General features: G+C 60.3%; 1 protein-coding gene across 2 annotated transcripts; it reads right to left on the bottom strand.

The window, feature by feature from the left end:
* Positions 1-202: 202 nt before the first annotated feature.
* Positions 203-13386, bottom strand: BSND (barttin CLCNK type accessory subunit beta). 2 transcript variants are annotated; one of them, XM_005607023.4, is made up of 6 exons: positions 13040-13329; positions 11511-12961; positions 11093-11372; positions 5858-5952; positions 4059-4328; positions 203-3207 (listed from the first exon to the last, which is right to left on the bottom strand). In XM_005607023.4, the coding sequence occupies exons 3-6, from the start codon at positions 11267-11269 to the stop codon at positions 2811-2813; spliced, it is 939 nt and encodes a 312-aa protein (XP_005607080.1). In that variant the 5' UTR covers positions 11270-11372; positions 11511-12961; positions 13040-13329; the 3' UTR covers positions 203-2810. The 2 variants fall into 2 exon arrangements, with proteins under 2 accessions (XP_005607080.1, XP_023484970.1); XM_023629202.2 differs by having other exon boundaries at positions 479-3207; positions 12358-12961; positions 13040-13386.
* Between the last annotated feature and the right edge of the window lie 790 nt (positions 13387-14176).

The raw sequence follows: 14176 nt of genomic DNA on the forward strand, positions 1-14176 counted from the left end.
GGCCCAGGGGCTGTCGTGAGGACCAGATGGGGTAAGAGGTGTGAGGGCGCCTGGCACAGGGCTCAGGCCTGGGAGTAGAAGTGGCACCTTGTCCACCTCCACCTAACTGTATGGAGAACGGGGACAGACGTCCACGGAGGCCGGACATGCCCAGAGTCACGGCCAGCAGTGGGCAGAGGCCCAGCCCCCATCCCCAGAACCACTCTCCCAGCTAAGGGCAGGGGGCGTCCCTCCAGGGCCTTTTCCTCCCCAGAGAGTGGAAACTTCCAAAGTCCCTGTGACTGACAGGAGGGTGGAAAGAGCAGGAATTTCTGCCATGGGACACAGATCCGGAGCCTGAGGCTGAGAGCTGGAGTCCCGGGGTTTGCCAAGGCTATGCCTCCGGCCCCTTCACACCCCACCCGCCCCTGGGGACCTGCAGGAAGACCGCACGCCCCTCCCCGTTAATCAGAGGCCATGTTCTTAGAGGAGACTGAAAGTTGGCAAGGCAAGTTTATGGTCCAAATGGGCAAGCTTTGGGGTGAAAGGACACACTCCTAATACCGAAGCGGGGACGGCGGGCGTAAACTGTGCCGGGCAGACTGGGCGTGTGGTCTCCCTCCCACGCAGCAAGGTGGCGGGGGAGCCAGGACTGGAGCCAAAGCCCGCATCTCACCATCTCCTGGTGGCCCCGAGCCCTCCGTGCAACCTCCTAGGGTAGGTTAGCACCTCTCTGCAGGTGGCCCGGCGGCCAGAGGCCTTGGTTCTCTCCTAAGATCTGGGGAAGGCCCCATAGTTGTGACTAGGGACATGGGGCCACTCTGAGATTCCTCACTGCACCGCCGTGCCACACAGCCAGGCCACTGAGATCCATGTTCGCTTTCCAGAGGGGGCCCCGGGCCGCGGCGCAATGCCCGTGCACCCTGTCCAGAGCGGACTGCGGTTTTACATAGAAGACCCTGCCGCTGAGTGAGGAGACGCCCCTGACACTGAACGCTTTTTTATTCCAACGTTGGTGTTGGAGCTCTTTCTGCCGCAGGTCCCCACGGCCCAGCCTGAGTAACCAGCACAGGGGCACACTCCATTCGCCCTGCCTGAGGACTCGGACCATGACAGGAATGTGGCTACAGCACAGGGTGTGTGCCCGATGGCACCTTTCACTACAGAGGCTGTCACACTGGAGGTAGCGATGGCCCAGACAGAAGAAGGCGTGTGTTCCGGGGGTGCACCCTCCTGACCCAGCAAGGGGGGCACCGTTTTCCCTTGGCCGGGACCCCCAACCCCAACCCAGAGGCCCAGCCTGGGTGACGGTCTCCTGCTCCCAGGTGGCCCAGGGAACAGGCTCTGAGTGCGTGGCCCTGGTTTGAGGTAGTGCCACTGCCCTGTCTCTGAAGCTGCCTCTGTCCCCGTGCTGGGGCACAGAGCAGCTCTGCAGAGGTCAGCATCAAAAGCCTCACTCTGTGATACCGTGATACAGCATCATCGTCAGGGGCGGCCAGAGCAGACTGAGCCATTTGCCCTGCACTTAGTGGCCCCAGATGGCTGTGTGGTTGTCACTCTGCTGCCTCCAGTATGTCAGTTTTTAACATCTCAGCTCCTGCTCTGCACTCTGTCCCCAACTTGCAAGAAACCTCACTCCCCAGATCCTCAGCTGTGAGGGCAGTAACCACGACCCGTTCATGTCTCGCTCCCTCTAAGGTCCCAGCTTGTGTCTCGTGCATAGCAGATGCTCAGTAAATGCCCCGAATTGAACCGAGTTAAGCCAGGAAGCTTAATGTCCCACTCAATCCCAATCGATGCAGATGGATTCTGCAGGGGGGTACTCTGGGGCTCTTTGCTCGGCTTTGAGACTGCTCCACAGGCCACTTGGAGGTTTGAACGCCAGAGAGAAAAGGGGCTGGTAGCCTGAGTTAGGAGTGTGGGGGAGGGGGATGTCATCTGCAAACGTGTCCTGGGTTCTGGCAGCTCCGTACACCCTCATTGACCCCCGACTGGGCGCAGGAGACACCGAGGGGAGCAGGGCACAGGAGTGAGCCTTGAGCAGACAGTCACGCTCCAGCGATAAACGTGCAGGACCCAGGGGCGGCGCCGAGGAGCCAGGACCAACCGTTCCTGGAGGCAGTGACGTCAGGAAAGCTCTCAGAGGGGGACATCTGTGCAGGGGTTTGAAGGATAAGCATACATTTGCCAGGCAGACAAGGGAGCAAAGGGTGTGCTGACGGTGGGGTGGGGGCAGGCAGCCTGGAAAGGGCACGGGGCAGCAGAGCGAATGTGTGTCCTGGGGCATGGCTGCGGAATTGGAGGAGCAATGCATGTGGCATGGAGCTGACCAGGGAGGAAGTCTGGAGGTCAGTCATGGATGGTCTGGACCCCAGAGGAATGGGGCTGCGGGCAGGGGAGACATGGTTAGCTCTGCATGAAGCCGGATCACACCATCTACCAGGTGGACTAAAAGACTCAACAGGAACAGAAAGCCCAAGAGGCCTTCACGGAGGACCAGGGACCCGAGGGATAGCACCAAGGAGGGTTCCTGTTCAGAGCTCAGTTTGGGGGGAGGCAGAAAAGGCTCTTGAGGGCCCTGGCTGCTGCAAATCTTCTCCACAAATCGTTATTTTACCTTCAAAGCTTTAGCAAAGCACGTGAACAGTTGGAACAGCACGGTCCATGGACAGTCATCAGCCCCTCCCTGTGCAGTTCTCAAAATGCTCTTGGGTCCATCATCTCCTCTGAACCTCCGCGTAACCCCACTTTACAGACAGGGAAATTGAGGCCCCGTGAGGTCACACTGAGGTTAGCAGGGTGCCAGGCTAGAACCAGGGAGCAGTTCCATCTCAGCCCTGGGCGTCGGGCTCAAAGCCCACTTCCTTATCTGGGAGGGGGTCCCCAGGGCCGTCGGGCAGCCCATAGTACAAATCTTCCTCTTCCCGCTCTGGCTCCTCTGCACCTGTGTCCGAAGCCTCCTCTTCCTCCTCCTCCTCTGTCCTCGGGGACCGCTGCCAGGAGCTGGACAGGGCTGCCTCCCGCCACTGCCCCTCTGGCGGCCTGTCCTCCGACGTGGGGGCGTCGATGAGGGCAAAGTCGTGGAAGGGGTCCAGCCGGCACCTGCAGGCCGGCGGCTGCTCCCCCTCAGGTGGAGATGGGCGGGGGCTGCCACCCTCACTGGAGCCCGTGTCCAGGTCATCTGGGAAGGAAGCCAAGGGTGCAGAGCCCTGCGGACAGGCCGGGGGGCTGCGGGGCAAAGACCAAGAGAGTGAGGGAAACTCGGTGCCAGACTGCCTGAGTCCAAATCTACAGGGCCCGGGGCAGGTGAGGTCGCCTGTCTGGACCTCTTTGTCCTCCCCTGCACCGTAGGGGGACAGCACTCACACCTGCGGTCATCTCTGAGGACAAGGTGTGCAGGTTGCTTTGCACAGGGCCTCGCACAGAGTAGGTACTCAAGAAATGGGCACATGCTAGGAGCCAAACCAGGCAGCTCCTCCACTTCCCCACTCAGGGGTCTCCACTGGGCCTTCACACCCGGGTTTCATTTCTGCCCCTTGTCCGCCTCCCCCACTGGACTAGGAGCTCCTGGAGGGTGGGGGGCGTCAAGGCCTGGCAGGGAATAGGTGCTCAGAAATGTTGGTAGGAGGGGTGAAGAAACGGATGAATGAGGAACAGCAGGGGACAGCGTGGATTGGGGAATAGCCTGCCCAGGGTCACAGAGCACATCAGCAGCAGAGTCGGGATTTGAACTCAGGTCCTGCGCACCGCCCCCACCCCCCACCCCGCCCCAACCATTCAGAGAGTGTGGGCAGATGGTGCGTCGGCGCTCAATGCACTCTCCAGTCCCAAGAGCACCCTCCAGCTGGAGTGATTATTCCCAAGCAGGGACCTGGCTCAGGAGGGCAATACGCTCGCGGGCCTGTCTGACCGTCTGACCGAGCCCATGCTCACGCGTCTGCTGCCCCTGTTGCCTCTCAGGGTGCCCCCATGCCCACTGCCCTCTCTACTCCCAGATGGCCCCACCCACCCCTCAGTGGCCCCCGCGCCCCCACCGTGGAAGCGGGCGGCATCCCCACCCCTGCGCTGTGCGCACTCACCCGGGCCTGCTCTGAGTTGGGCTTCTTTCTCCCCCATCCTCATCCGAGCCCCTGTGGATGACCACAGCGGCGTCCATCCAGGCCTGAGTGTCACGAGGGCCACCTTCTCCTGCATCACTGGCCCCCAGCTGTGGCTGTCCTTGCTTGGGGGCCAGCAGGGGGCGGGGGTCTTCACTGCAGCCCATGATCTTCATCTGGATGTGGCTGAAGTCAGGCAGGCTCTGGTCGTAGGCGGCTTCCTCCCACAGCCGGGTGTAGGGAGGCTGGGCACTGGGGGCAGGCAGACAGCAGGAGAAACACAGGCAGTAGGCAAAGACTCACTCAACAGACATCAGTGCTGTCCCTGGCCTGGCCACTCTGGCCACCTGGTCCCCCCGATCTCAAAAAGCCTTTGGGGGTGGTTGCTGTACCCTGTCCCTGGATGAGGAGGCTGAGGCCCAACAGGGGAGTGGAGGGCGCAGCTCCCACTCTCAGCCCAGGGCTCCTTTCATTCGTGTCTCCAGCGCTAGCCCCAAGGGTCCCGTTTTTCAGAGGAGGACATATCGGCAGTGACCGCCAGCTGTTGGACACTCCTTGCCTCTGGCCGTGTCAGTGGCTCATCTAACCCTCGCCATAACTCTGGGAGATACTGGGAGGAAACTGAGGCACAGGGACCAGCTGGCTTGCCCAGGATGACACAGACACTGGTGGGGTGCTGGGTCTCCAGGCATCGTCTTCTGTACTGCTGTCTGCAGCCCCTCTGGAAGTGAGGTTCCCTTGCCCAGGGCCCGGAGTGACAGGGGTGAGCCCATCTCAGGGCGGCCTGAGCCCCGCTCTGTCACAGAGGCTGTCCCCATGTGACCTGTCCTGAGGCTGGCCCCAGGTCCACCCGGGGTCTATCGGTCTCATTCCCCTGGGGACATGTGGTTATCTTGTGTGCCAGGAACAAAAATACGCTCACCATCTCCTTCCCCAAGCAAAGTAGGGGCGTCCCAGAGGCCCAGTCACAAACCCTGGACCTGCAGCCTGGCCCCTGAGCACAGCCCCGGGTTGGGGGGCTGGTGCCATGCCTGTCCAGGGCTGTAGTGCCCTCCACCATGTCTGGACAAGCCAGGCCTTGGCTCATCCAGGGATGAAGGCAGGTCCAGCCTGGCTTGCCATTCACTCCCTGTGAGGTTTGGGGCTTGTGATTGTACTTGTTGAGCCTCAGTTTCCACATCTGTATAAAGGGCCTGACACTCCCCACTTCACAGGGTTTCTCTGAGGCCTCAAGGGGGTAATGGGCACAAAGTGCCTGACTGGGTCTCTGGTGCCCAGGAAGCCCTTCTCACTAAAGACGACCAATGGGTACCAGGTTCTGCTCTTAGCACCTTTCCCGTCTTCCCTCACTCGCCCCTCCCTGAACCCTAGGAGGAAGGCCCCATCAGTCCCCCATTTTACAGAGTCGCACAGCCAGAAATGCCGGGCCCCAGGGCTTGTACCGGGGCTACCATCACGCCTCTGTCGGCTAGAGAAGTCGTAGGCACAGCTGTTTGGGATTTAGGGTCAAACCTGTCTGATTCCTGGTCTGCCAGTAATTGGCTGTGAGACAAGACAAAGTCCCTGTGCCTCCGTTTCCTCACCTGTAAAATGGGAATAATAGTGCCCACCCGACCGAGTTCAGTAATCCGTGATTTCTAACAGTGCTTCTCCACAAGAGGGCAGGCAAAGCCAGACGAGCAAGGGGACCAGCTGCCCCCAGGCTCCCGCCCTGACCCCGCCCTCCTGTAAGGGGAGCGTGGCCTGAGGGGCTGCCGCCCTCCCGCCGCCCCGGCACCCACCTCTTCAGCTCGGCGGCAAGCCCGTTCCCCACCAGGCCCGGCGCCTTTGGGGACAGGATGCCTTGCAGGTCGGCGTCCGCAGGCACAAAGGCGATCTGTGGGGCAAAGGGGGCGAGTCTCTGTGGCTGCCACATGCTCCCTGGGCCGCTGTTCCCCCAGAGCACGGTGCAACCTCTCCACATACCCCAGGAGAGAGGGCGACCAAGGGGCCTCCCCGTTTGACAGGGGAAGGGTCTGCTCAGGGCCCAGCACCAGTAGCGGCATGGATCTCTGGGCTCCTGCGCCTGGCTCTGCATTCACCCAGCGTTTATTGAGCACCAGCTGTGTGCCAGGCACTCTTCTAGGCACTAGGGGGCAGCAGGGAGTGAATGAGACTAACATCCCTGCCCTGGAGCAGCTCACATCTACCCTGTCATTTCTGGGGGTCCCTGACCAGCGCCCAGAATGTGCCTGGCACAGAGTCAGCACTTCATCCCTGTCTGGTGAATGAGTGGAGAGCAGGTCATTGTCAGTGTTTCTTGGCACAGGGGCTGTGGCAGGGGACAGAGAGGTAGATAGCCAGGGTTGTGCCCACCAGCTCCTGTCCCTGAACTTTCAGGGGTCAAGAGGTCTCTGCACGTGCAGCATCACGGGCTGGGCACCAGTGGCGGAGAAGAGGTGGGCATAGAGGAGGCAGTGGGACGAGGCAGAAGGAGCCCTGCCTTCGGGGCCCGGGAGCCTGGGCGAGAATCCTTCCTTCCTGTCCTCTCTCCTCCCAGAGCCTCTCTGGGCTCCGCTGTAAAATGGGGTAGCCTCGAAGAGACATTTGTAGCACTGTTCACAACAGACCACAGGCGGAAGCAGCCCAGTGTCCATCAACGGATGAATGGATAGAGAAGATGTGGGACAGCCATGCAACGGAACATTATTCAGCCTTAAAAAGGAATGAAGTTCTGCCACATGCTACAACGTAGATGAACCTTGAAGAAATAAGCCAGTCACAAAAAGACAAATTCCGTAGGATTCCACTTATAGGAGGTGCCTAGAATGGCCAAATTCGTAGAGACAGAAAGTAGAAGGGTGGGTGCGAAGACTGGAGGGAGGGGGGTGGGGAGTTCTTGTCGAACGGGGACAGAGTTTCAGTTTTGCAAGACAAAAAGAGTTCTGGAGACGGTTGCACCACAACTTGAATATAACTAACGCTGCTGAACTGTCCACTTAAAAATGGTGGAGACGGTAAACTTTATGTCATGTGTATTTCACGACAATTAACAAATATAGGGGGCTGGTGCTGCCTGTCTCCTGGGGTCGCTGTGCCGCTTCCGTGAGCTCATATACGAGGAGTCCCCCTCACGGTGCCTGGCACGCGGCAGCTGCTCAGTCACTCACAACTTGATGCTACTGAAGATGAAGTTGCCTGATGTCCCTGAGTCTGGCTCCCCTTGACTGAAAATCTGTCCAATAAGTACTTGACGAGCCCCTACTGTATGACACCAGGTTCATAAACAGCAGCCCCCTTTTCCTTCCCGGAGAGTGCAGTGAGTAAAAGACATTTGTCTGCACAAGAAAAACTGTGTCCTGCTGAGGAGAAGGGAATGATGGATGGAGGGGTTCTGAGAACTCCTGTGAGGGATAAGCTTCCCCCAAAGGTCTGGAAACAAGGCAGGGGCCTGGGTGCATTCCACACCCACTAAGAATGCCCTGCACTTGCGAGCTGGCTCTGTGCTTCTTAGAAGCTGCCCCTTCCTCTGCCTCATTACCTCATGGCCCAGTCACCATCCTCCTCCTCCTCCTCTTCACCACCATCACCGTCACCACTACCACCACCATCAGCATCTCCTTCAACATCATCATCATATCATCACCATCATCACTGTCACTATCATCACCATCACCGTCATTATCACCATCATCATCATCACCATTGTGAAAAGCCTGGAGGCAAAGGAAAAGCTGGCACATCTTAGAACACAAGTCCTTTTAAGAGAGGGAGACAGGCAGAGTTGAAGCTGGGGCAGGGAGACCAGACCATGAAGATCCCAGAACATCAGACTGAAGAGTTCAGCCTTTATCCAGAAGCAATGGGAGCCCTGGAAGAGTTCTTGGCAGGAGAGCGCACAGGCAGAATTGTGTTTAGGCAGAGCATTGAGGGGTCCCCAAAGGGAGGGAGAAAGGGGGGGGGGAGGGAGTCTCCCAGAGAGGACAGATCCATCAACCACCAATCAGGGGCCCGGTCCTGGGCTCCTGCGGAGCAGGCAGGAGGGGGAATGGCGGACCTGTGGACAGAGGCCAAGCAGGACAGGGGAAGTCCTTCCTCTGCCAGTTCTTCCCCGTCTCTCGGCTCCCCCAGCCTGTCTCAGCTAACGGGGCAGCCTCCCTGACCCCCCCCCCCCAGGAGGGCTGCCCACTTCCTCCTCCTCTCACAAGGCCGAGCCCAGCCGACCACAGATGTGACAAGTCAACTTCAGAATTCAATGAGACGAGCCAGATGGAGGTGCCAGGCCATGCCCAGCCACAGCAGCTTCTGTCCTTTGAGGAACCGGAGATGTCCTCTGAGCTCCTACAGTCTTGGGTTCAAATTCTGCCTTAGTCCAGGAGACCACTATCTCTCACCTGGACCAGAGAGGCAGCCTCCTCACTGAGCTGGCTGCCCCAGAGCCTTCCTTCTCCTCCAGGATGTCAGCCTGACGACTTTCGGAACTGAAAGCTGATTGTGTCCCCCTTGGGCCCCTCAACTAGAGGGTAAGCTCCAGCTGCCTTGGACTGCAGCCCTGGCCCCACGGAGCTGAGTCCACTCCCTCCCGTCGACCCTCCCCACCTTCCAGCGGCCGCGCGGACCCACTTATCTTGCTCTTTCACCTCATTTCTTGGATCATACTGTTCCTTCCACCTGCAGTGTCTTTCCCCTTCTCTGCCTAGTGAGCTTCTACTTAAGCCACAAAGCCCAGCTCATCTTCTCTCTGAAGCCCACTCCCTCCCCATCAGGCAGAAAGTTGTCTTCTCCGCAAGAACCCCAGCCCCTCGAAGACAGGGACGGCTTAATTCACTTGGGTATTGGCTCCCCTCACCCCCGTATCTTAACTGGCTAATTCCATCCCTTTTCTTTATAGCTCTTTCCATCCAGAAAATTCCCACTTGTCAGGCACTGAGTGGCAGGGGAGGACCTTGAGGGAGCATGGGCACCAGCATCCGCTGAGGGCTCTGGTGGCCCAGGCCAATGAGGCAGGTGGGGGCCGGGGCCTCCCTGGTTGACCACACACTTTCCCCCCGGCCCTCGGTGCGTCGCTCCAACACCCCCACCAGTGCACGCACACCTGCACACGCATACAGAACCCGCCCACTGCCACAAACACAGATCCTGAGAGCAATGTCTTCCAGCGGGCTCTGTGCCTGGCGTGATGCCAAGTCCCCCCCAACGGGACCCCACTGCCTCCTCCCCCTGGGCCATGCAAGGTTCGGGGAGGCGGGACCTCCCTCTGCCCAGGTCACAGAAATGGGGCCTAAGGGAGAAGGGATTCGGATCTGGGCCTGGTAGACACAAACGTGTCGTCTCCGTCCCACCACACTGCTCCCCAGCACATGAACACACGAATCTGTCAGCAGTTACTCATTAATATCCAGCAAAACTCCCTCTCCCCTCTCACTCCCTCCTCCCCCACTGCCACCCCGTCATCACTCTGCCCACCACCCAGAGCCACCTCGGTCAAGGGGGAGGGCAGGAAGGACACTCCCCTCCTCACCCCTACTGTGCCCTTGCCATCCCCCAGGGTCCAGCCTCCTCACTGGGAGGAGGATGACGATGGCGGAGGTGACGTGGGTGGCTTGGGCCCCCGAGGACCTCTTCTCCCGGTGACCTCTGCTCGGAGCACAGCACAGACAGAAGCAAGTTGACTGTAAACCACTCAGTCAATGACTACAAACCAGCCCAGACCGCCCCAGCCCCAAACCACTGACAGCCTGGGGCGGCCGCAGAGGGGGCAGGGCTGGGAAAGCCAGCCCAGAGCCCCAGGAGCCTCGCCTCCTCCCCTGAACCCTCGAGGAGAGCCACCCAGGAGGAAGGCGGGGAGGGGGCTGTGGGGGGTGGGAGGTGCCTGGGCCTGGAGCCGCAGACGTCAGGACCAGCAGGGTCCTGAGATGCACCCCTTCCCCTCCATCTTCCTGAATCACACAGTGGACAAATGAGGAAACTGAGGCTCAGAGAGGAAGGGGCCTGACCAAAGTCTCTCAGGCAATTGGAGACAGAGCCCAAGTTGGGATCCATGCTTCCCTCCTGGTCTCCCTGGGTCTCTCTGACCAGCAGTGTGACCTTAGAAAAGTCACTCAACCTCTCTGGGCCCTGAAGGATTACAGTTCCTCACACGCCCATTCCACAAGGTTGTTGGGAGGATAAAGGGTAAGATTGGCAGCCTTTCACCTAAATACAACACTTTGCAGTTTACAAAAGCTTCCTACATCCCATCTCTTCTGTGTTCTTCATAATAACTCTGTGAGACTGGGAGAAATAGGGGCTTTGGTCCCATTCCGCAGATGAAGGGAACTGCTCAGAAAGATAAAGGTCACACAGAGAGTTTGGGACAGAGCAGGAACTAGAATTCAGGACTCCCAAACCAGTGCTCTTCCCATCACCAAGTTACTCATAAGGCTCAGAGTACCTTGAAACTCCCAAGGACCAAGCACTGCCCAACCCACGCTGCCAGTTGCCTGGCCCCACCCAGAACTCAGCATCTCTGGGACGCAGGGTGCCCTCCCGAGGCAGAGGGCTGTGTTTTAAGTTCACACGGCTGAGCTGCCATCCCAGCCCTGACACCCTTCTGAGCTGCGGGGCTCCCCTCTGTAAAGTGGAGCTACGGAGGTCCCAAGCAGCTTGCGACGAGGACTGACTGCACCAGGACGCAGGCGTGCCCGGCAGGCGGTAAGCACTTGCTCACTTTGCTCTCAAGCACGTGGCTCGTGTGTTGGTTTCGCGGTGCCTAGTTGGTGGTGCCTAGTTCAGGGCTCCGGATCCAGGGGGCATCTGATCAGTCCTTATGATAAGATGGATGGACAGACAGATGGATGATGGACAGACAGATGGATGATGGACAGACAGATGGATGGATGGATAGATGCTCAGGAGAGCAGAAAGAAGAAAAGATGGGGCAACAAGGGGAGGATGGAAAGATGATTAGAGGAAGGGGCACAGCGTGTACATGGAACTGACACACAGCCCAGGCCCTCCTGGCCCCTGGCCCCAGCCAACCTACCGCCACCGCCTACCTTGGGGTAGCACTGGCACATGCTCCAGATGACGCCCCCTATCACCATGATGCTGCCCATGGCGTAGAAGGTGCCGTAGACCTGGGGCCGGTCGTGGCTCATGAGGAACGTGCCGAGGGCCAGCAGGAAGAGCCCCAGCACGATGAAGCCGATGCGGAAGGTCTTCTCGTCAGCCATGGCTGCCTGGCCAGGCCCGGCCCGTGCACCGCTGGAGGGGCCTCGGTGGACCGGCGTGGACACCTGCACTGCTCACACAGGGAGGGATGGCGCTCCGGGATCACTGCAAATCGGGGCTTGGAGTTAAGGGAGGGCAGGCTCCCTCGGGCCCGGCGGCAGTCCCTGGGCACCGGTTCACCGGGCTGGAGGAGCCACACTTCAATGGCCCTGCCCCCACCCACCCACCTTCTCTCCCTCTCACCTTCCCTCTGGGCATGGAGTGCGTGTGTGAACCTGAGTGAGGGAGGACGGGGAGGGAAAGGGGGAGGTCCCGGGGCTGGGCCCCAGCCAAGCTCTGACATCGCCTCATTTGCCTGTGTGGGGCCGAGCTGTGTGGACAGGTGGCCCCACACAGTCCAGCCACAGGAAGCAGGGTACAGTGCTGCTGCCAAAAGACGTCAGAACGCTGCTGGAGGGCTCCAGGACCCCACAACTGGCATGTCCGGCTCCCGGAGAATTCTAGACACTTCAAGGTCATGCGCCCGTCCCAGCTTCAGGAATCAGAGCCCACATTCACTAGATGGTGACTGCACATGGGGCGCTGCTCTAAACATGTCACAGGTATTAACTCATTTAAGGGCAAGCCCACAAGGCGGGGACTGCTGTCCCCACTTCACAAATGGGGACACAGACAAGTAAACCGCCCAAGGTCACGCAGCTAGAAACAGCAGAGCAGCTGGAATTCAACCCAGAGGCTAGGGCACCGAGCCAGCATGGGACACCGCCTGATGGCAGCACCAGGGTGAACGTGCGGGCCCTCGAGGCCTGGCAGACTGCAGGACTTGGGTGCTGGCTGCTCCACTGTGCGGCAGTGTAGTGTTGATCAAGTTACTGCCCTCTGCCTCAGTTTCCCTCCTCTGTACAATAGGATAATAGTCCCTCGCAGGACCAGAGCTGTCTTCCACGGTCTCCCTGGGTTCCTCTGTCCCCTTCTCCTGCTCTGCGCTCCACCCAGACCTGCTCGCCCAGCGCTGCCCTCTGCAAAGGCTCGGGTGTGCTAACACCCCCGCAGGACAGAAAAGACTGACAGCCATTCCCTGCCTCCTAACCCAGGAAGATGCTTGAGTCCTGAGAATGACATTCTGCTGGTGGAATTTCAGGCCCGGGGACAGTCTGATGGGAAAAGTCAGATTCCCTTAGAGGACTATGGGACGATGATGGCCGCCACTGTCTCTAAAAGAAGACGTTAACGTGTGGTTTGTACAGGGTTGGCTGCTGATGGGGGACCACGGGCTTTCATCCGGCAACCGGACTTAGTCGGTTTGGGGATTTTCCTGTTTGTTGTGTCACTGTCCCCTTCTCCCCAGCACCAGCTGGGCTTGTTCCAGACCGCACAGCCGTGCTCGGCCACACCCTCTGCCTGGTGCTCCTGCCACAAACACTTCTTCCAGCAGCGGTTCCTGCTTCCTCAGCCCTCAGATCCAGGCGGGATGCCTGCTGCAGCTGGCGGAAGGCGTCCCCTGGAACAGAGCTCAGGCGACCCTCAGTGAGAGGTCGCTGAGGGGTCAGAGGAGGGCTGGGAGTCACCCATCACATCTAGGCCTGCTACCCTGGTGAACCTGGGCTGGTGGCTCCTCCCTGGGCTTGAGTCGAATCCCCTGTGAATTGACGGTGGAAGGAGGCCACTTCCAAGGTCTCGTGCAGGGAAGGGACCTAATAGAGGAGAAAACGCTTGGTAATCTGTGATTATCAACAGGGCGGGACCCTCCAGGGAAACCCTATTATCATCACCATATGGAGGCTCAGAAAGGAAAGCGACGAATGCCCCGCCCAGAAAAGGAGACCGAGGCCCAGAGAGGCCCCAGGCAGCCCTCTGGTCCGGCTGTCCGGGCGGGGTAGGAACGGCTCTCCGCGGCCCGTGCCCCCGCGCCCTGGGGGCCGTCGCAGCACAGTCTCCGTAGGGCGGTCCCACGCCATGTCGCGACGCGCCCGGCGCGAGGCGCGGGGAGGGGCTCTCACGCCCGGTCCCAGGCGAGGGAACGGAGCCGGAGCGGCGGGGACGGCCCAGATCGCCCCCAACCGTCGGCGGCTGAGCAGGGCGCGGACCACGCAGCCCCAGCCCCGCGCTGGAGGGATCTGGTCCCTCTCCGTGCCGAGGGCTCGGGTCACCTGGGCGCGCTGCCCCCCGCCCCGCCCCCGTCCCCCTCTCCTCTCTCCTCCCGGTGAAAAGGGGCGGGGGAGCGACCAGGAGTTGGACGCTCTGGGCCAGGGGCGCCCGGTGACGGGCCTCCTCCGAGCTCCTCCGCAGAGGCGCGGGGCCCCGGGGCAGACGTCCTGCGCTGGGCCGCGTCGGGGTGTCCGCAGGCCCCCCACCCTGCCCGCGGGGTCTGGGCGATCGATCGGCGGAGGGGCGGGGCGCGCGGCCGTCTCCCGGCAGAGGGCGCGCCAGGCTCTGTCTTCGTCCGGTCGGAACAACGCGGGAGCCCGGAGAGACCTCCGAGACTGCAGCGGAAGGGTCACCCGCTCGACAGAGGCGGAGGCCGAGGCTGGGGAGGCGGGTGAGCGGCTCGGGATCGCAGAGGCGGCAAACAGCACAGCCAGGACTCACGCCGGTCCCGAGTCAGGCTCTTGTTGAGCAGCTGTTTGCAGGACATGCTAAACGCCGAGTGTCAGAGAGCGTGGCACATCGCCCGCCCTTCTGGGGCATGATATGGTAAAGGCTCTGAGGTGTGTGTGAGGCCCAGCATGTGCACAAAGCAGAGAGCTGGACAGACTGGCCGGGCGCGGGTCGGGGGAGGAACAAAGGGACAGGTTCACAGAAGGGACCCTTGAGAAGTCAGTTGGAGTTCTTCTGTCAGGGCAGGAAAAGCAGTTCAGACAAAGAGACCAGCGTGTGCAAAGGCCCAGGGGCACATAAGCACTGACACA

This window comes from Equus caballus, chromosome 2 (assembly GCF_041296265.1).
Source record: "Equus caballus isolate H_3958 breed thoroughbred chromosome 2, TB-T2T, whole genome shotgun sequence".
NCBI lineage: Eukaryota > Metazoa > Chordata > Mammalia > Perissodactyla > Equidae > Equus > Equus caballus.